Below are 21,460 nucleotides of genomic sequence, written 5' to 3' on the forward strand. Positions count from 1 at the left end.
TGAATATTTTCAATACATATTTTGCACCCATTAGTGGAAGCCTCTTCTTTATACAGAAGAAAAAATCAATAGTTTTCAAATTTGAGTATTTGGAGCGGATTATTCGACAATCAAAACAATCAACGAGAGGACGATTTCGGGTGGAAAAACAATAGATCCGTTTTACTTATCGAATGATTCGTAATGGCATTGAAACGATATTGGATCGTGTATCGCTCATACAACAAAACTATAATAACGTAACTTGTCAAATATTTAATATTGCGACTACCCGAGTAATAGTAGTAAAGTGAGCTGACCAATAATAAAAAAAAAATAATAATAATATAATGCAGCTTGACACAAAGCCTACTGCTACTGCTTAATTTTGAAACGGTCCATTGTATCGGTCTTCAGTATAAAGTGAAAATATAAAATTCAAGCCAACATCCGATCGGAGCGAGTCCCATTAGAAGCCAATAGAAGTCCAATTAGAAGCCATTACAGAAGTCACAAATGCAGAGGGTATCCTCGCAGTTATCCGATTTTGTTTCGCCGGGTGAATGAAACGCTATGCAACCCCGCTTCCAATAAAGGCGCTATCCAACTGTAGCGTCGGCCGTTCACATGACCCACAGTCTGCTCACTATAACGTGTTCGGTCAGCAGTTTGTCTTCATTAAACTGTGGAGAGAATATCTCGCAGGGGTTAGCGGTTGAAGCCGGCTCTCGGGGGCCCTTAGGGTTCAGCAGATCGTTTGCCCTTCCTATTTAACGAAGACCAAATCAGTTCATCTGCATCCCAGAACCTAAACATCTATACTGATATTCTTCGCCAGCGCGAGCAAAACACGAAATCAATTAATAGTTCTTTGTGGTAAAGTTGAAAATACAAAAGATGTTGATTTTACGTAATTACGCCTTGAACCGTGTGTTCAATGGCTTAATACTTCACACTGTAGTTTGCCATTTGCCAGGACGTTTAGTGGAAGCGCAAGAGAGATATTTTAGGCCCCGTAGCCTTAGACGCATACGCGAGGTTGCCTAAAATTTTCATGGTAACGATTACGGTAGCCCATCAATGTTAAGACCACATTGACGACATTCAGATATGAGGCAAGAGATCTAAATATAAAAGCGAGTGATAATAATATCATCGACTTGTTTCTGTAATCGATATTAAAAAACACTTGATATCGGATGAATGAAGTTCAGGCGTAGTAGTTTTCAAGCGACAATGAAAAGATTTTTTTTTTTTTTAAATACGTTAGTTGGGCATTCTGTATCCTTTGACGCATAGAAATATAACTTCTCGACAGTCGAAATAGGTTTTTACCTTGTAAAAGACAAGCTACATTTGAGAAAAATACTGCTTATCAATCCATTATTTCTTACCAGGCATATCAACGTAGCAGTATGCATTAAAGTATCGGTTAGTCTCTCTAAGTTTTTTCAAAAATTAAAAAAGGTTGACATCTTGAAATTTCTGGAGCTTCTCACATCTTAGCCCGCAACGCAAATGCAATTAGGTACTGTAAGAGCTTCAGCGCCATTTGCATTGTAATTACAAAACAAGCCGTAATTTGCACTTCAATTGTAAACGTTATTTCCACATAGTTATCTCTGTTATTTGAAAAAAAAAGACAGGTCAAAAATATTGGACAAGTAAATGCCTCAAAAAAATTTGCTTTATAGCAGATTTCCTAAACAGGTTTATTTACCGATATGGAACATGTTGGCACATGAATATCTTGTTGTAGTAAATAATACTAATATATATATATATGAGCCACCCAGCTCAAATTAGTAAATATTCAACAGATCGATCGTACTGATATCAGCATTTATTATATCTTATGTTGATCCATTGAGTTCTTTCTGCCGCAAAAACAATTGCACTGCGTCATATTCTACTCACAATATTAAAATGATGAAACAAACAATGAATACGTTCTATTGCGTAATACTTTGACATTAGTCGAACATGCAGTTACTCAGATTCTAATCTTACATAGGCACTCACGCATGGTTATCTATCTTGTGTTCCAATGAAAGTTGTCGACATAATCGTACGCTGTTCATGTCTTTCTGCTTGTACGCCGGCCTTTGGTGCTCTCTAAAGGACCGCGAGTAGAATGTGACGGCTGTACCCCTGCTCAAGATGTTGATCTAATCTGTAGAGTGAAACCCCTGACCTCATTACTACGATTGGTTATTCCCGGCCGCCGCGGGGGTCTGGAAAACGAATTATCTGACCACTTTCGCTTGGCAAATCTGGCGGCTCTTGAAGACAGCTCGTGGGTGTTTTGTCGCCCCACTGCAAGTCACACCCAACCTGCAGAATGGGGGACACAATCAATCTTCTCTTTAAAACCCATTCTGCCCAGGGCGGTACTGGTACCACCGAAAACCGGTACCCACGGCTATAGCTACAACCATAATGGTTATAACAACAAGCATCAACAGCACCATCATCATCAAGGTCACCAAATCCACTCGCTAGGAAACAATGGCTCACCACAAAATAATTCAGGTTCGTCGACAGAAGAGCCCCGACGAACACGCTCCCGTCGCAGACAGCGAAGTCCTGGACATCCGCAACAGAAACCCCAACATCCGCTCGTACGTCTAGTGAAGTATTACACATTCATCCTAACCTACTAAATAGATATGAGGTTCGATTAACTGCTGAATACGTCTGGCGCAAGGCGGCCTCCACTTGTACCACATTAGGATTTACGACAGACTTGAAAATACTGAAATTCATGTGAATAATAGTTAGAACATTAAATATTTTTTCTTTGATTCACGTTTGGTACTTAAGTTTTCGTGGGAGCCAGCCATCTCAAACAAACTGTGCGTAGGCTCAGATTCGAACCGTTAAGTTTAGTAGGAAAATACGTTACCCATTGCGCTTTCATAGGGACCGCTGACAGCAAGAGCTTTTCAAACAAAAAATTCACAAATAACATCGCACGCTCTTTCGATTTGGTGCTTAGCAGTTATCCAGCGTTGCTATGGTATAGTTAAGAGATTAATTATCGGAATATTTGACAACTGCCATTAGCGTCCTCCACAAACATGGAAGAAACAATTATAAACAGATAGGGATAAGATACGGGAGTGAAAGTCCTATTTTACTTTTCGACTAGTGTGCCATCTAAATGAGAGGGTCCTATTGTTGTGACAGTACTTATGGGAGTGGGGAAAACACCTCACTCATTTCACTGGCTCCGTTCAGTGCAATGCTGTGGTAATGGCGGCAGCGGCTACGAGAATGCGCAAACACTACGCTCAGGTCTAGTCAAGTCTTATACCTTATATGCTTGCATCTTTCTTCCAGGTAGTAGTACTTCGTTCTAGTTTATGTCCTGTCATTCATGTATTCGCAAGTGTTTCATTATGGTCATGTGCTTTTTATATACGTACGTCAGATCGTTATTAGGGAGAATAAATAACGGCTGATCGGTGAACTGAAAACCTTTACCGACAGCTTCCACCTAAGGCCACTCGGAAGCGGTATTTAAGGTGTAGTTTGTTATGACATCAACAATCTATACTAAAAGTTCCAAAATCCAAGCGAAAATACCGCACAGCGTACAAAGCTTTTTTTCTTAACTTAGCCTTCTCGATTAGTATTGTTTAATTACAGTGCTCTTTAAAATAAACCGCTTGATTATCTCTCATAGAGTGACGAGCCTCGTAAAATATTGTCCAACATATAAAAAAGTGTGCCAATAAAAAAAAGCGCATCTTCCTAAGTGACTTTTATGTTGCTGACAATTTTCATGCTTTGTGTGCTTGTGTAAAACGTAATCTCGATCTACAGGTCTAGTACAGAATGGCAGAATTGCAACTAAGGCCTACACGTTACAACAAGAAAAAGTGTTTTATAAAACTTAAAGCTTATACACAGAGCATATCTAGACATCACATAATAGCGTTTACTATCTGCCTTACTCAAGATGCCTGTCTGTCTGTCTATATGTCCATCTCACTTTGTGTACATGTATTAGCATATACTCGGTAAGGGGATGCTGGATTCAGCAGCGACGTGGATGAAATGTGCAGAACGCTTAGATGTCGTGACTGAGTCAGGGCTAAAAAGCAAGTGCCCCCAACCTAGTGACTCCTCCCATTCTCTGAGGTAGCAGACTCCTTTGGACTCTGCCGGGACTCCTGTCCTCCCGCTTGCTTGCGGCTGCTGCCGCTGCTGTTCATACAAAAGTTTATAGTGTTATAGAGGCAGTCTGTTGGTCTGAACTCTCTGACGGCTTGGTGTGTACGTTACCCATGTAAATCGTTGAAGTATCTCTAAGCTTGAACGACACCTATGTGGCAAGCGCCTCTTACTACTACCACTACTACTCTAGAGAAGAGGTCACAGGACGTAGCCTGCAGATCCTGTTTCGCATACCAGCTTATGCTTATGTTTGAATAATTTTTCAACTTTTTCTAGGACAAGACAAAGAACGCAGTTGGCGCAAAGAGTGGTTTCAAAACGAGTGTCCCACTTTACGAAGGCAACGGGCCTAACACCGGCAGTGTACTTACCCAATGGAGAGCACATCACTGGTTGTAATGTCGACGTTTCCTTCGACCCAGAAAGCTAACTCGCAAAATTTTCTTCGCCCGTTTCGTATTTTGGTATCGATCAGTTGAATGGGAAATATTTCTAAATATGTTACGTGAATTTTAGATGTGATATTAGGTGTTATACCCGTTCTCAAATTAATTGATATCAACACAGTTTTTTGAACAGGGAGCTTAGGAGTTTTATATGACCATGGTGCTTGAGACCGAATCATGCCTCAGGAGAACTCGGCCAATGATCTGTGTATCAATGTGACAAATAGTGTAGAGGATGTGCCCTCTGGCAAAAGCCCATGACGAGGGGTCATTGCTGAATATAATTTTCCCCTCTTGAGCCAGTTAGCAATCAACTAGCCCCAAAGCTTGTCTATCTATTCGAACGTAACTAAACATGCTGTCTTCTTTATTATCATACTCCCCGTTGGTTATCTTACCGTTGGGCGAGGCAAATTTGGTGGTCGATAATATGTGTTTCCACGAACTGGTTTGCAATTCAGTCGACGAAATCAATCTTAACTTCTGCGACTGGATAGATCCTCCAAAAATTTACGACTGTCTCTAAGGTCACTAGAGTATGATCGACCGCTGTTTTGGAGGGCAATCTCCCGTCAAAGAAAAAAACTTGACTAAGATTTGCAGAACACGATCGGTCGTTCAGGCGTTCGTTTGCGCGCCATACACGTTCAGTATCTAACTGAACGCCGACGTACGCGCAACGCTAAACTGACAAGTGCAGCCTCTCAAGCCAAATACGACGATATCCTCCGCTTGTAATCGATGAAACAATAAAGGAATATGAAATCACTTCCTGAGGTCATCATTATAGAGCGCTTCACAAACATCCGAATGCTACTGGCTGTGTGATGTCAGCATTTTCTGCTAAACAATAGCAGGAATACCCGCTTGTGTCACCGTTCCTACCTGAATTTTCTAATAGGACAATCTACGGAGTCCCACCAGTCTGAAGCGTCAGAAGATAGCGACATTAAGCGCAGCAGCAATTTCAATGTTATAATACTTTTTGTGAGTACGGTTTTTGCTATCGTCAGGAGCTGCTACTTCTGTAGCTAACGGACTCTATTAGAGACGTCTGAACAATCTCTGCGTGCGTTTTCCAAACAAGGCGAATCTAATGTACGCACTGTGGCTGCTTCGTCTGTACTCGGGGCTTGGCCTGGCCTTTTGTCGAAAGACTGACGAAACAGCACAATATGCCCATTTCCTCCGAACTTATGTTGTTCTCCGATGCGCCGTCTATCGAGACCTTGTAAGTTGGATATTGTTGAGATAAATAGACGGTCACGCTATTTAAGGTGTGAGATAGTGAATGTGAACTATGTGCGCTCCTCATTATAGATATCAAGTTCCAGTAATTTATGACTATCAGGTGCGTCCTGCATCAAATAAATATATCCGCTATATCAAGCAAGCTATTCATTACGTAAGTGTGGTACGTACCTGAACAATGAACGTCCTGATTGACACGGAAGCATATCTGAGGTATCGATGCATTACACAAAGTTGCGATATAAAGTAAATCAATTGCTGATTTGCTCATACAATGGATGTTATCGGCATCATACAACAAAAAAAAAAAAAAAAGTTGTTATGAATTAGCGCAGTGGAAACCGAATATCAATTCAAAAATGGCGGCACTTGAAGTGTCTTTATCTGATAGTGCTCTAGGGAAAAATTGAAGCGTTATTGCAAGCGTTTCGGTATAATACATCAAAAATTGTTATCGTCATTTGAACTATGCCGTATATATATATCCAAAGGCTAATCTAAACAGTTACGAAAATTTCGAGCTGTTCTTTGGGTATAATCGTGCATCCTCACTAGGCGTCGACCCTCGTGAATATTATTCCAGTATCTAGCCACTCAGTCCTCAGAAGCCATCAACGTTGTATCAGTTGATTGATTGTAAATAGTAAATGATGAACCCTAGCGGTTTGTCTAAAATAGATTAATGTCGTATATTGTTGTATAGTAATAATAAGTATTGTAAAAGTATAGTTAATGTGTATATTTATTATTATGATGCCTTGCAGGGTGGGGACGACGAGCAGGAAGAGCTACGAATCCGTTTCGAAGCCGAAGGTCTCCGTTCTGACGAATTAACCGACGCCAAGAAGCTCGTCACTGTGTGGCGATGGCTTGTGGACTCCGAAACTAATGTCAGCTCGTTACGAAATCAGCTGGACAAACTGCACAAGCAACAGAGCGCCGAGATGAAGGTCAATTATAAATAATAAAATCATAAATACTATTTGATCGCATATAGAATATATATATATATATATATAAGTTCTTGACAAACCACTATATCCAATAGTAGCTACAAAAAGGGCCTCCTCATAAATTAAATCCAGTTATTTTTCTATGAGCGAAAATTTCGTGTTCACATTTCAACAAAACATCACTGCAACTACGGGATACTGCGTGCACATGTTAAGCACCCTTCCTACAAATCGTAAACGGAGCTTCGATCTGATGGTTATCGAAGGACTTATATTAGGCTAATCCGAGAACACATTATAGACGGATCAATTAATTCTTAGACAAATACAATTCTAATGGCTAGGTTCGCGTTTGGCCTTTTCTCACCAGGAAGTGGAATCTTACATCGAACACATCCAGTCGCTGTTCGAGGAAAAGGTTTCACGCGTGCAATTCGACAATCGCGCCCTCCGACGAGAGTTGGAGCAACGCGGAGGCACGAGCGAAGGACAGGTGACGCACATCAGGCGGCTGCTGCAGCAGCATTGCGGACTCGGCGGTACTCCGACGAGCACTGCTTCGACAGCAATTACCGGAACGACTAATACCAATTCGAGCTGTCACAATGGATCGGCCTCGGCTAATGATATGGGGGCCATCGGTGCTACAACAGGCCAAGCTCTTCATCACCATGACAATAGCCCGAATGCCATTCTCAACAACACAGCTACACTCAATGATCAGATGACACTCGTGGAGCAGGTTCGAGCAGAAAATTTCTACGATTGCATCTGGGTGGAACAGGGTGTTCAACAACAAGTACTTTGCGATTCGAATATCATTTCGCGCTTTGCGGCGGCCTACATATGACCAATAAGCAAATAAAATACTAGTATTCATATAGGGAAGTAAAGTACTGAATAAGACGAGTAAGAAGACGTCTGAGCCGAAAACACACTGGGATATACTGGCGGTTTAATCTGTTTGTCGTAGTTTACTGAAAATGAAAATTTATAAGAGCTTCAATTGAGTAAAAAATCCTATGTGCTCGTCCGGGCAACATCATTTTCTACATGAGCATTGATAAATAACGTTGTCACACGACCAATTATATGTATGTGTAAGTGAATGAACGAATCACCGCCAGAGCTAATTTAAACAGAGTCTATCAGCTATTGAGGTACCGACGGGGAAGTCGGTAATGAAAACTTCTTAGTTCGCGTTATATGTGGGCGTTGCATGACTTGAACTTTCATTGGACTGCAACTCATTGAGCTCCATATAAAATGTAAGCGAAATACATTTTGATGGATTTGCGCATATTAACAATCTTTGGACAAACCGACTTGCATATCACAGTCGGATGCGTCCCTTTAAAACTTTGTCATAGGAAAAAACTTGCAAGTCTTAGTTTATACAAGAATCGAAGATAAACATTTACCTATATTAAAGAGTGTATCAAATATTTGTTTACGTCAAGCACTATTCTCTATAATCAATTCATAAATTCATAAATTCTAGACGTCAATGTCACTTTTTTTTTTTTTTTTTTTTTTTTTTATAGCTCATGAGATGCGTGATGAAATAACATCCACATATATTATATATTATCCTTTTTGCATTTGCCTCAAATTTCATTAGATCGCATTCATCTTGGCTGAGCGCGATCGGCTAAAAGACCAGTTAGAAAGGCAGCGTGAGCGTGAATTACGTCTCGAGGAAAATCGAAAGCTGTATAACAATCTCCCACAGAGCATGAAGCTATCCGCTTCACACATCAGCAGCAGCACCGTTGACGGAAACATCTCCGACCATGATAGCCTGTACGTACGTTTATAGAAAAACGATGTTAACCATATTACTATTAGATTAGATATGCTCAGTGTTTAGAATACGTTAACGTCGAACCTTTGTAGGAATTCTTGGCTTTCGTCTCGCTGGCTACCCTTGTAGAGAAATACTCCGCCTGAATTAAGGAGCGTTTGCATTGAAAGCTTAATTTTTCATTATATAACTTATAATGGTTTACAATTCTTCCCGATACTGATATATTTAACTCCTATATGAAGTTACAATGCACCGATTTACCCTACATTTGATCCATACTGACCAAACCTTGACATCGGATATCGATCATAATATATGTTCCTTGAAAAGAGCCCACTCATGTCTTACTTTCATGCTATTTTCGTACGAAAATCTATTTCTCCAGCATTTTAATTCTATCTCAAAGTCTTTCTTCTAATTTCAAACGAGATTTCAAAGATAAAATAGGTCAATCATCTCCTCTTTCGAATGATCACGTACATAAATATATAGAAGCTAATGGTTTTTTAATGGCGCTGTCTACGCAACAGCTGTATACATGCTTCACCCAGTTTTTTGCTGTTCAGACCCGATATTTAGAGTGTGTTATTTTAACGAAAAAAAGCTGTTTAGCGTTCGACTTACCTTTTTCACTTTAGCAGCTCTAGGTAGCTGCGGATGGAGCTGCACCCTTTTCTGTCAGAGCGGCACAGCATTTTATAGAACTAGCAACCATCGCTTCCGCTCTTTCTCGCTCTTTTTCAATGATGACTGTCACTGTTACAGCTTTAAAGCTTTTACATGCTTACGAGGTTCCCTCACTGGAGGCCTCCATAGACAGCGTCTTCTATCTCATGCCGCTTCAACTTCAGTACCAGGACTTCAACTGTGTGTGGCGTTCTTCCGTTGTACTTAGTTATCTACGACCAGTTATTGATAGTTCGTCCAATATGCCGCGGCCATCCCGCGAGTTGTCCCACAACACGGTCGACCGGCCGTGTACTTACTGCTGCTCAGGTAGCATATCCAGGAAGAAGTGGTACCTTGGAGAAGGTTGAAAATTTATTCCTTTAACAGCGACAGGTACCGCCACCACTCGCTGCGGAACGAGAATCCTCTCCACCGACGGGACTGAAAAGCCTGGCGGAACACCTCTCCGCGTACATATCATAGAGTCAGGAAGTTAGCTGTCCCCTGAGCCGCTGCACGCTGGTTGGTAAAAGGCTCTGTTGAGTGGTAAATAATGTCATAAAATAAATGCAAATGGTAAACAGTGGATTGTTGACGACAACAATGCAGAGAACGGTGGGTAGAGTGACGTTGATATCTACCAAGTACCTTAGAGCTTGTCTGCCTTCAAAATTGCAATATTGTTGGTATATAATGGTGGTGATATGGGCTACTCAGCGCCGAATGACGCTCTCATAGCGGCGCCATCACCGGCCGCAATCATGGCCGACTGCTAGATTAGCATAACGAGTAGTCATTATAAATGAAACACATTTACGCGTGTTGCCCGATCTTTGCCATTTTGTTCCTAAGTGGTCGCTCCTCGAACCCGCCTCGCAGCGAACCGAGCTGTTCTTCGCTGCCCAACGTAATATACGGTGGTGAAGAACTCCTGACGTTAGCGACTTCATTTCCTGCTTCCTTCTACCTTTTCATTCCGTTTTTCGTGTTATTTTACATCGTTTTCAAACGAGATGTAAAACAGTCCTCACTGCATTCCCGGCAGCCCCAGCCATTCCTTTTTTTGGCTAAAATTTACAACAATGACGAAGAAGACGACGATGATAACAGTCGCGAGTCAGTCGACGGCATCCATATAAATGGTTGGGGAACTTCCTCAAGACATAGAATGATATCAAGAGCGATGAGACAGAATGGACAATCTGGAGTGTTGGGAAGCAGGAGGACACAAGAAATAATGTAAGTTGGTATACTTTTCGATGCAAAAAGGGCTTAATTATGCCTTTAGAATTCTAGCTGGATGGAAGCTAGCGTCCGGTCATATACATGTGTACTAGAGGTTGGGCGCTTACTTCACAGCGCTGTGGAATGAAAGTGGGAGCCGCGCGGGACAAGTAAAATGCATTATTGAATTCACACTGTTCTCCATAATCTTGGTGGCAGGTATTGTGAACTAACAAAAATCCAAACGTTTCATTATTGTTCGTCCTCAATAAATGTTTCATAGTTAACGTTCATATTTTCGGTACTGTCGTGAAGCGTTGCGTCAGACGGTCGGTCTTCAGCACGAAACACCTCGACCCACGGTGTTTGAGCTTATTCCAGTCCCTCTTTGCTAAAACCCGTCAAAAGCAGATTTATAAAGCGCGCTGAGGGATCATATAACACGTTATTGCTCCCATTGGCTGTTATTTATTCACCCTATTGCATCAGGAGACATGGCCGGCATACCTGTGCTTCTTTATGTACGAACAGACTTGTCGAGTGCTGTTCTTTGTGGCTGATATTGTTACATTGTTTAGTCATCTAATTTATATAATGTAATATAGTATAATAGTTGTGGAACCTTGATCTACATAAAACAAAGTATAATCCATAAATAACAACAGCCATTGGCTCTTGTAGTGAAAAATAGCTTTGAATAAAATTACATGATAGTTACAATTTTTCCCTTTCTATTATATATATATATATATTTTTTTTTTACTAATTATATATATATATATATATATACATATATCTAATCTACATTTGACACATTTTTATTGCTATTATCATTGCCAGATTATATCACCACCATATTACCTTGCCTAGCATAGTCATTATCAGCTGAGTAATAATAATCTGTCAAACCCATTTGTTCACATGTAGCTATGACACCTGAAAAACATGCACGATAAATGTAAAAAAAACGTAAACTGGATACTTTGCAACTGGTAGATACATGCACTCTCCTTTATTATTTATTTTCATTAAATCAATAGTCGAAGCAGTAGCAGTGATAGCGACAGCAGCAATGAAGGCGACTATGCGCGCATCCGAAGTCCCCTGCACACACCGCCACCTAGGAGCTCGCGACATTCACGCATCGACAACGCTAAAAGGATCCAACAAGGTGGCAATGTCGAGGAAGACGCTGTCAAGCGTAACGTAAGTCAAACATCCCGTATACATTTATATGCAAGGTATTCCCTTCGTAGAAGGACGGGGACTTCCTGATCTCTGTATGGGGAACGGAAAGAGGGTGTCGATTTTTACCCTTTTGTGAAGTAAGATGAGACAGGCTTTCGTTCATCGTTTCGCTAATATCAAGAGGCAGTAATTGCCGAAATACTAGTAATCTAGTAGTACTATATTTTAGCCAATGCGTCAATTTAATTTTACCGACCCTCTTCCGTCCATTGTAAAGCTGCATACCGTGACTACTCGAACATTATTCAAGCTATTTGTAGAATATCAGCAAAACTCGTTTGATAACGGCTACTGTTAAACTTACAGATTCGTGACCCGGGAAACATCAAGCCAATAATCGCAGACAAACAGTGGATTAAAAATCTTTTGCAGGAAGGCATCGGCTCACCAATGGGAGAACAGGGTTCCTGCCATGTACCATGCGATCCGACGGACACGGATGAAACGAACGCCAATAATCATCTCCAAAGCCGCATCGACAACTTAGCAGATCGACTTGTGGCCATGGAAAAAACTAACCGACAGCTTGAACTCGACAACGAAACTTTGGCCTTCAAGGTTGTAGCCTCTTACGGCAAACCCTTTCCAATATCTAACTCAAGGCTTCATTTTGTACAATAATGTAAGTTATTATCTTTTAGGAATACACTATTTTAATAGTAAATGTGCGGGTTTCGTCTGATAGCTTTCAGAAGCATTAGTCCAATGCGATGAGCTCGAGCAGCGGCTACGCAGCAAAGAACAGCATTCACAATTACAACAACAACAAACACCTCAGGCCAATGACAGTGAGTAACACGACCTTAAATATATCCGAATTGTTCATTCGAGTGTTGTAGACAAATAGGAAAACACAACGGCTTTCTGTACAGGACGAGACAGCATCGTAATGACTCAGAAATGGGGAACAAGCTTAATGGATATGGTGATTGATCTGTTAACCTATAACAATTATCCCTGTACTGAGGATATGAAATCACAGGTGAGGCGGTACACTTTTTCGCTTATCCAAGTAGGCTGTGCTAATAATAAGCTAGTTATCTTCAAGTTGTCGCAAACTGACAAGAAAGCAAACGTGTTTCCCATAAAACAAAAGATGCTATTAATGCTAGCCGGAAAAAGACATGTGAAGGATACAAAACTACGCAGCCGAGGACCTCAGGGCCCCGTGCCAATGTCCTAAACCTGTCAAGAGCCGGAAGCAGCCTCGACAAGCTAAAACATATCTGGTATATATGATAGACTGAGTCACTGAGTTACTTTGTACTTGCTACCTCGAATGCTCCACCGTGGCTGTTTGTGTATTAGCAATCGTGAACTCATTCGCATCTCTAAAATGTACCACCCTTATTGTTGGCAGCACAAAATCAACAAAAGCAGCTGGATTGTAATGCGAGCAGAAAATAGATAATTAGTTGTGGACTACGCCTGTCGTGCACGTTCGCATTGCATATCTTAAGTTGTGCTTCAGGATTGCTTGCAACATTATATCATAGGTTTTTATAGTTTACATCAGAAGGGAGTGACAGGGGGGACGTTGTCATCATATCACGATACGATTGTCTCGAAAGGTGTAAATTCAGTGGTCTCTAAAGAGCACCACCATATATGGCAGAGCATTTATCTAGACAGGCATTAATGCTAAAACCCCCTTTTAGGTTTAGATAGCATTTTCTATGAATGATTTTTCTCTATTTTGTGGCGGCGCACGTATAGCTTCTGCGGAAAAATTATGGACACAACCTGATAGACTAACTAATCGACGAACTGCACACGGCGCGGAATTGAAGAATAGCTTTACCGCAGAGGTGTTCTTGCACGTAGATAGGCCGATTCTATGCGAACACGTGCGATTTTATGAAGCTACCTATCTGTTGTCGATGGTTTTATCGTCTATTCATGTTGTTATAATAAGTGTGACAGCACTCGGGCTTACAACGTAAATCCTGATTGTACGAACAACAATGCTGCTTGTTTGAAACTGCAATAACTGCGTGTTGTACTAGTTGCACGTACTCGTTGGACTATGCTCGAAATAGATCTGCTTGACTGTTCATAATCCCGAGTGGATACCCCCTGCATGGAAAAGCTGCCCTCACGACGTACAAATCGACCAGGTCAACCCGCGCCATTTCATCCTCGAAGCACAGGTGGACGACTTACATCTCAGGCCAGCATCAACCGCTAGCAACAATTCGTCTTCGACTAGAAACGTTGCTTACTTACCGATTTACAATAATTCTTCTCTGAACGCGAAGTGCATTTCCTATTTATTTGTTTATTACCTTCTGTCTACGAGGAAAATGCTACTTGAATGTCATTTGTTATGCTTCTTACGGGGCGAAAAACAATCTTGCCACATTCTAATATTATTGTACCAGTTCCGCTTTGAATTGTGCTCGCAGTTCATTGTCGAAGACTGCAGGCGGTCATGTGGGCGTACCCTTATATTGCAGTAAGTTGCTGTGAACTAAATATATTCCACGCGAAAAGCATTTGGCTGATTGTGACAGGATGAAACCTACTTAAACAAACAGCTTCCTATGGTATATCCCAATTCAACGCACGACTATTTACCGCTCTGTAACGCCTTATGGGATGGTGGGCGATCACAGAGCATCGCTGATGATAGCATGGATACATTTTGCCTTATTGACGCTCTGTCCATGAAGTGTTTTGTTGAAACAATGCAATTTTGCAACAGTACTAAATATGGGCAGTCAGGTTACAGATATCTGATTCAAAAGAAGTAGTTTTCAACTCACCAAAAGGCTGCAAATGTAGTTCTTATATTTTCACCGTGCGGTTAATAGTCTAGCCTCTCCAATATCGAATTGGACGCTGTTTAATAAGCTGCCTTACGGAGCGATCGTTAAAAGCGATCTAATTGGTTGAATGCAGTTCCACTCTCAAGTCCCCGTAAGTGGTAAGGCGTGGGCCTACTCCACCTAGAGACATTTAGAAAAGTATTTTAGATTCAAAGTCGAACGTAAGACTTATTTCCTCTTCGTTTCGTGTTAGAAGAAGTTAGCCGTCTGAAGCGACGCTTAACGACATTACCGGATTTGGTTCCTATTGTACACCATTATTATCTAATGTGAGCGCAGTAGAATAGGGCAGGGTGGGATCAGTTCTCGTAAGCAAAATGCTTTGTGGGGAAGATTAGATAGTCAAACTCGGACAAGCCGTCAAATCAAATGGGATTCGGAATAGAGTACAATGAGCCGTGTTTAGGCTAGCTTTTGCTCACCTGACCTACGCTTCAGTGAACGCAGGATGTTACAGAGCTAAGGTTTGAATAATTATGGTACGATTTGGTACGAATTATACAAGATAAACCGTTTTGTTGCCGTTGGTAATCGTTTAAACATTAACCCGTAGAGGTGGTTAGCTGCAATTGAATCACTCCCGGGTTGATGAAGTAAAATTCTTCTTAGTGAAAATCTTAAGATAAATCGTAGTGATAAGGATTCGATGTCAAGTGTATCGACCATACACCTAAATATGCATTGCAAACTTTCGATCAATAAGCCGATTAAGGGCGACCATCTGAATGTTCTTAGAAGGGAACTGGCTTGGTGCAGGCCAACTAAAAAATGCTTAATAACATCTGCAAACGAAATCAGCACGTCGCTGAAGTGAACCGTACGTTCCGTAAACGTATACTGTATTCTAAGAGAAAATAATAACGGAAAAAAGTAAGTGAAAATAACGTGGAAAAGCTGTTGATACGTCGGCGAAAGTTTTCCCTCAGCTGAAACATCGACTATCTGTAATACTTCGAGCCAATTCACAGGATGAGTCTCTTTGGTTAAGAGCCATAACATTGTCCTCACCCATGTATCGCACTTTACGTTGCATCCCTAGCGCATTTGCCTATTACATAATGTAACCGGGCGGCACTTTTTTAAAAATCGCTGATTGGATTTTTACGATGAAATCTGATTCAATTTTAGCCAAATCTCTACTTTTGTAACGAGCTTAACCATCACATGTAATCATAAAAACCGAGAAAATTCATTTGAGAGAAACCTAGCATGCAACATCTATTTTCAAGCGACAAATGTTGGATTTCCAAGATCTGTTTACTCACAATAACTATCTGCACTAAATCGTACTGCTTAAAATGATGCAGAACCTTTCTTTTTTTTATGTTTTACTATTCTACAGCATAAAGATAATTTTATTATTTTAGACACATCATATAGCATGAATGATCAAATATATCAAACGGTAATATTTACTCTTATTTGTTCTTTTTATACATTTGATGGTATCACGATCTTCCATAATAAACTTGATAGACATAAGCTCTTACTTGTAAAGAATAACACACTATTGTATACAAAAGTATGTTGTTACTATTCATTCATTAAGACCATAACGTTTTAGCGAAGTTGACCTTTACTGTCTAAAATAGCATTTATTTACGTAGCAGCATTGGAATCGATCTAGTTTAGTTCAACAATCAAATTAATCGTAACGATGGATTAAATTACTGCCTCGCTGTTGCATAAAACCTGGTATATTTTTATGAAACTTTTTAACTTTTGAAATGCTTTTGACTGTTTCGAAGTGATTTAACTTTATAAGACATGTACATGCATACTGAACTTACGTATCTCGGTAGAGTTGATGTTGTGTTATTTATCCTTTATAAATGAAGCTAGCTTGTGCCGTACTTATTTCTAGTACTTGCTGCGTGTTATCTTGAAGCTTTACGGTTAACCAAACCATTACTTAGAAACAAATTTGGACGCCTGAGAATTTATTTTTCAGTCTGTTCATTTACGTATTATTCTGTACTTGGATGCGGTTTTACCAAATGTATATTTTAAAACGTTAAGCGTTTAATTGCTTTGAGAACACATCTGCATTCGAGTATGAATAAACAAAGGTTTTATTCAACAAGACACCTAAACCCATATTAACAATTGCTTCAAAATATAGTCGCGAATTACCCGATCGTTACCATTCGGTGCTATTTATTTTCGGGGCGTAATTAATGCATTTGGATCTTGCATATGCTCTGAGAGACTAAATCAGGAAGCTTTTTGATGCACAATTTTCAGCAAAATGTGTTTTAATTCAAAATTTTTTTGAGTACTAGCTGTTTTAACGAGTTTCTTTGTCAAAAAATGATCTCAAGTCTCGATCGAAAGCGCGATTTAAGTAATGGGCTAATAGGAACTACCTGTCATATATGTTTTCATTCATAATAGAACGCTGCCGAATGATACCGTTAGCAGCATTAAGCTATGACTTTAAATTGCGTCTGTGTCTGCCTTATGTGAGAACAGGTGACACATGCAGCAACTAAATATATCTTTATCGAAACAGCAATTGAAAACTGACAAGATGAACTTGGAAATATTACTATTGTTAAGCAAGTATTCTTTAAGTCAGTGCAGTGTTTGTATGAAACCATAATGAAATTCTGTCAGGCAAAACTTAAGTGCATCATGAGGCATTTCTTAAACACATAGCATAAAAACAGAGCAGACGTGCTACTTCAGAGGACATAACTTTCACAAAAACAAGTCGATGAGTTCAATTTGTTCGGTGTAACATTCTCATAATTTTTCAGAAACAGGTGGGCTTCTGGCCACAAACGCTATAGTCCCTGGATGCGGAGCAGGATCGAGGTCTCAACCTGAATCACCTGTGAAACAGTCATTCATGCAGACATTAGATAACCGTTGGCTGTCAGCACAGGATGCAGGTCTGATGGAGCACTGCAAGAAGCTGCACAAGGAGGTTGTATCGTTACAGGACCAACTCTATCAAACTAGCCAAAAATTCGAAGCCCTCACTGTTCGTTATCAGGATAAGAAGATTAAGCACCAGGAGCGAATGCACGCCCTCCGGTAGATACGTTTATTATTATTATAGAAAATGCTAATCACCCGAAATGGGCATATTTACTGGGTTTTGCTAATAAACAAATACGCGGCTTAGCACGGCGAAATGGAAGCATTTTTGTCCTCGTAAAATATTTCCTTACCACTGGTAATGTTGCGCTAAATGTCTGACCAGGGCATTCTATTAACTATCGAGCAAAAATCGTGCATGTCCTCATCCTACTGAAACATGTACCTAAATAATCTTGCAGTTTCCATATATTTATATAGGCGAACAACTGGCATGTTTTCAAAACAGAAGTTGCACGAGCAGTTTCCTCCAGAGGAACGCACCCCAGTGGATGAGCTTTTCGAGTAGACAAGGACTGAGCATCGATGTTTAGGGGGCCAGTAGGGTCAGGCGGGCTTTCAAAGACGAACTGGAGCCCGATTGGAAGTATGCAATATTCCTGTCCGATATTAAAAAAAGTAGACTCCCCTTACAAACCTCAGTGCTTCAGGCCTTTCGGCCTTATACGTTGGAGGACCGTAAAGTGGCGATGCCGATATCAGGGAAGCTACATTTGCTCAGCCTGGCCCCCTGGTCATGCCAGCGCGGACCTCCGCCGTTCGATTCATAGGGGCTGCCCCGTTTTTAGAGCTTGAAATCGACGTCGAATTAAAAGACGCGGAACAAGTACAGGCTGCGCCGGACATCGACACGAAAATAAGTGCCGTTTCAGCCAGGTTTCTAAAACACACCGATGCAATGGCGTTTGTTTCCAGCTGCCAACGGGCCGTCACCAGCAATAGCTATCGCGGGGAAAGTAAAGCTCAAGGCCGAAGGAAACGGGTTGAAGGTGTTAGAAGTCATAGACAACTTGGCCGACGATTCTATTTTCAGTCGCTAGTTTTAAAGCAATAATTCTGGAAAAAATAAACCAGATGGTGAGTCAAGGTGTGTAGCGAGCCGTTTTTACCAAGCCTTCATTAAGTAAGGCCAGTTGATACCTCCAAACTTTTCAAAGTGAGTAGTCGTGGCCGTCAGATTACCGAGATCCACGATGCAGGTGGATGCATGCATCTCCAATGAGTACTTTTGTGACGCCGTATACCATAGTGATTTCTGACCCAGATGGAGCATGTAAAATTTTAGGCACCGACCGCGGACGATAGACAGTTTTTTTTAAACCGGGCATCAGATTAGGCCGTGCTCAGGAGTGTTTATCACTCGCCTTATCGGAAGTCCCCGATACGTTCTTTCGTCCATCGAGAATTATATATCGGGAGTACCTCTAATCAATAAAGAACTATTCGTAATGCACCTCGTTAGTCATACCGTACTCACCGGTGATTACCTTCTCGTGCACAAGCACTCAGGTTGAGTCTCCTTAGCGCAAAGAGTTCGCTTCGCAAAGGAAAAGGCACGACAAATCTTAGATGATGGCGTCATCGGAGTCCCGTCTGGTTCGTGGACTTATCTGATCACCCTGGTGAAAAAAAGGAAATGCTCAATTGGCTTCTATGTGGTTTACTAGAAGTTGAAGGCGATTCCAAAAAGAGACACACTCCCATTTCTACCGGTCGACGATGCTCTAAAGGTATTAGGAGCGGCCCAGGTGTTTTCAACTTCGAACCTGACGAGTTACTATAAACATTTATATGGCACCCAGTGACAAGGGAAATACCGTATTCAGTACCGTAGGCAACCTATATTAATTCAAGCGGGTGCCTTTCGGGTTAGCCAAAGCTCTGGCGATGTTTGAACAACTTATCAGCCTGGTAGTAGTTAAGAGGTGGCCTTGGTTTATCTCGATTACACCTTCGTATTATCTTATAGGTTCCAAGAGGACTTGCATTATTTCCGGGAAATAAGAAGGTCCTGTTTTTAGGCCCGCTAGTCAACACCTTAAAATATCGAAAAGTTCGTCGCTATTCAGGAAATTGTACACGTCGATCTCAAGATCCCGCGTACAATCTCCCCTTACCAAAGAAAAATTGCAACAGTAAATGCCTTAGCGGCACCCCCTACTATTCGTCAGTTACAGGGCTTCCTAAGGCAAATATCTTATTACTGTTGGTCCGTATGGGACTTTGGCAAGGTCGCAAAACCGCTATACAGTTTGTCCAAAACAGACGTTCTTTTTGTGTGGACTGCTCCTCACCACGAGACATTTGAAGTGCGTGGTCGCCTGTGCAAGTAGGCGTTTCTCGGCTTGAGAGGACCGAAAAATGCTTATGCTTCCGTCGGAGACAACCGTTGTCTGGGCGGTAACAAAAGAAAAAAATTCATCTATACCTTTATAGACGCATATTTTTAGTGGCCACTGATAGTACCGCATTAAAATAGCCGCGGAGCAAGAGAGATCGCTATTCCAGGCTAGCGCGTTTATATAAGCCGCATCATTGCAATAATTTTCTTAGAAAGTGGTAGCTCACTCCGCTCAGTTTGGAGATGGCAAAAAAGTATCTGTTGAGCAGAAATTCGTTCAATATAGATGCATGTGTATTACAAGCCATATAGGATGATATACATATTCTCTTACATACATACCTCGTTTACATTAAGTTGCCCTTTCACACCTTCTGCTATTGCGCGAAATAAACGGGACTCATAGTTATTATTGGTCTAATTAAATCTTCACAAAGCAAAAATCTTTGAAGCCGTCCACGAAGCTGTGAAATAGTTTCAAAAATTGAATTCGGTATAATGCGTTGTCTACAAATAACACTATTTCAGGGAGCAACACCGAATGGAGGTTGCTCGCCTAGGAGAGCGGATTGATGTACTGCAGAGTGAACTGAAAGCACTTCATGATGAGAAGAAGAGTATGCTCAAAAGGTATTGGCTTTTTTCATACTTGAATTCTCATTGCTACAGTATTTACAGAAAACTGTCTGTGAAGTCCAAAAACAGATAGGTAAACTCACACTCATAAGCAAGTTATTTTTCGTTGTATTGACTGTTGACTAACCAACAATTTTACTTGTATTTTCCAAGCGTATATACAATACTTCGAACATCGTGCGTTATGTACTTGCTTGACTTTTATGAAAAATACCAAAATCTTCTTGGTTTATTATTCGGCCGAATAAAGTACCGTAAATAATGCTAGACTGTAATTTTTACGGGTCGGTATCTTTAAAATATAATGAGATCCTAATTTTATGGTAAGTACTGATTGTTGTTAGTTATTACGATTAACTTGTAAAATTACGTTACAACGTTTTGTGTTTATTGCCATTACAGTCTGCTCGAACGTGAAAGTGGACTCGTTACAAGGGCTCCTGAGCTTTCTCCTAAGGAGGCTAAGGACTCGAAGGACGTAATCGAACGGTCAGAAAAAGACTCTGCTCAACCCACAAGGCTGTAGGTTTACAACTTATAATGAATTCCACATAGCTCCAAGTAAACGTCGTCCTTTACGTTCAGAGCCGTCCCTTATCCAAATGTTCAAGAAGTGAGTACTTCTTAACAGGCTGAAAAAAAATTCATTCTTATCGACATTACAATGGAAGTAGCCTTCCGAAGTAATTAAATTGCAAAATAAATCTGATCGTGTTAAAGGTGGAAGAAAAGTTGCCTTTACCAATAAATAAAACGGGTGTTACAATATGACCTTAGTAATAATATTCAATTGGCATCGTCGTGCTATGAATACTTACTTACAATAACTAATACTTGTTAATTTATTTGAAAAGGACCCAATTCTAATACGACTAAAGAATTACTATAATGATAATAATAGGTGTAATTATTATAACATGAGGCTCTATGCCTTCACCGTTTTGTGTTCACGATAGGCTGTGTGATGGGGGTGTGTCAGTGAGTCAGTCAGACTAACATAATATTCAACATTG

At 40.7% G+C, this 21,460-nt stretch overlaps 1 protein-coding gene and 1 long non-coding RNA gene across 2 annotated transcripts in view; one reads left to right on the forward strand and one right to left on the reverse strand.

Moving 5' to 3' along the window:
* LOC111253064 (uncharacterized) overlaps nucleotides 1-21,218 on the forward strand; it is a 108,127-nt gene extending 86,909 nt beyond the window's left edge. The window contains exons 4-13 of the mRNA XM_022811938.2: nucleotides 2,101-2,600; nucleotides 6,623-6,808; nucleotides 7,182-7,553; nucleotides 8,433-8,614; nucleotides 11,552-11,717; nucleotides 12,066-12,317; nucleotides 12,445-12,547; nucleotides 17,347-17,626; nucleotides 20,340-20,441; nucleotides 20,850-21,218. Coding sequence (XP_022667673.2) covers nucleotides 2,101-2,600; nucleotides 6,623-6,808; nucleotides 7,182-7,553; nucleotides 8,433-8,614; nucleotides 11,552-11,717; nucleotides 12,066-12,317; nucleotides 12,445-12,547; nucleotides 17,347-17,626; nucleotides 20,340-20,441; nucleotides 20,850-20,973 — 2,267 coding nt within the window. The 3' untranslated portion in view covers nucleotides 20,974-21,218. The remainder of the gene's footprint in view (nucleotides 1-2,100; nucleotides 2,601-6,622; nucleotides 6,809-7,181; nucleotides 7,554-8,432; nucleotides 8,615-11,551; nucleotides 11,718-12,065; nucleotides 12,318-12,444; nucleotides 12,548-17,346; nucleotides 17,627-20,339; nucleotides 20,442-20,849) is intronic.
* On the reverse strand, nucleotides 1,801-5,991 carry LOC147754735 (uncharacterized). Its single transcript, XR_015316243.1, has 3 exons — nucleotides 2,885-5,991; nucleotides 2,497-2,734; nucleotides 1,801-2,313 (listed from the first exon to the last, which is right to left on the reverse strand). It is a non-coding gene; the product is annotated as an uncharacterized LOC147754735 (long non-coding RNA).
* Nucleotides 21,219-21,460: the final 242 nt, after the last annotated feature.

This window comes from Varroa destructor, unplaced genomic scaffold (assembly GCF_002443255.2).
Source record: "Varroa destructor unplaced genomic scaffold, Vdes_3.0 BEIS01000006.1, whole genome shotgun sequence".
Taxonomy (NCBI): Eukaryota; Metazoa; Arthropoda; class Arachnida; order Mesostigmata; family Varroidae; genus Varroa; species Varroa destructor.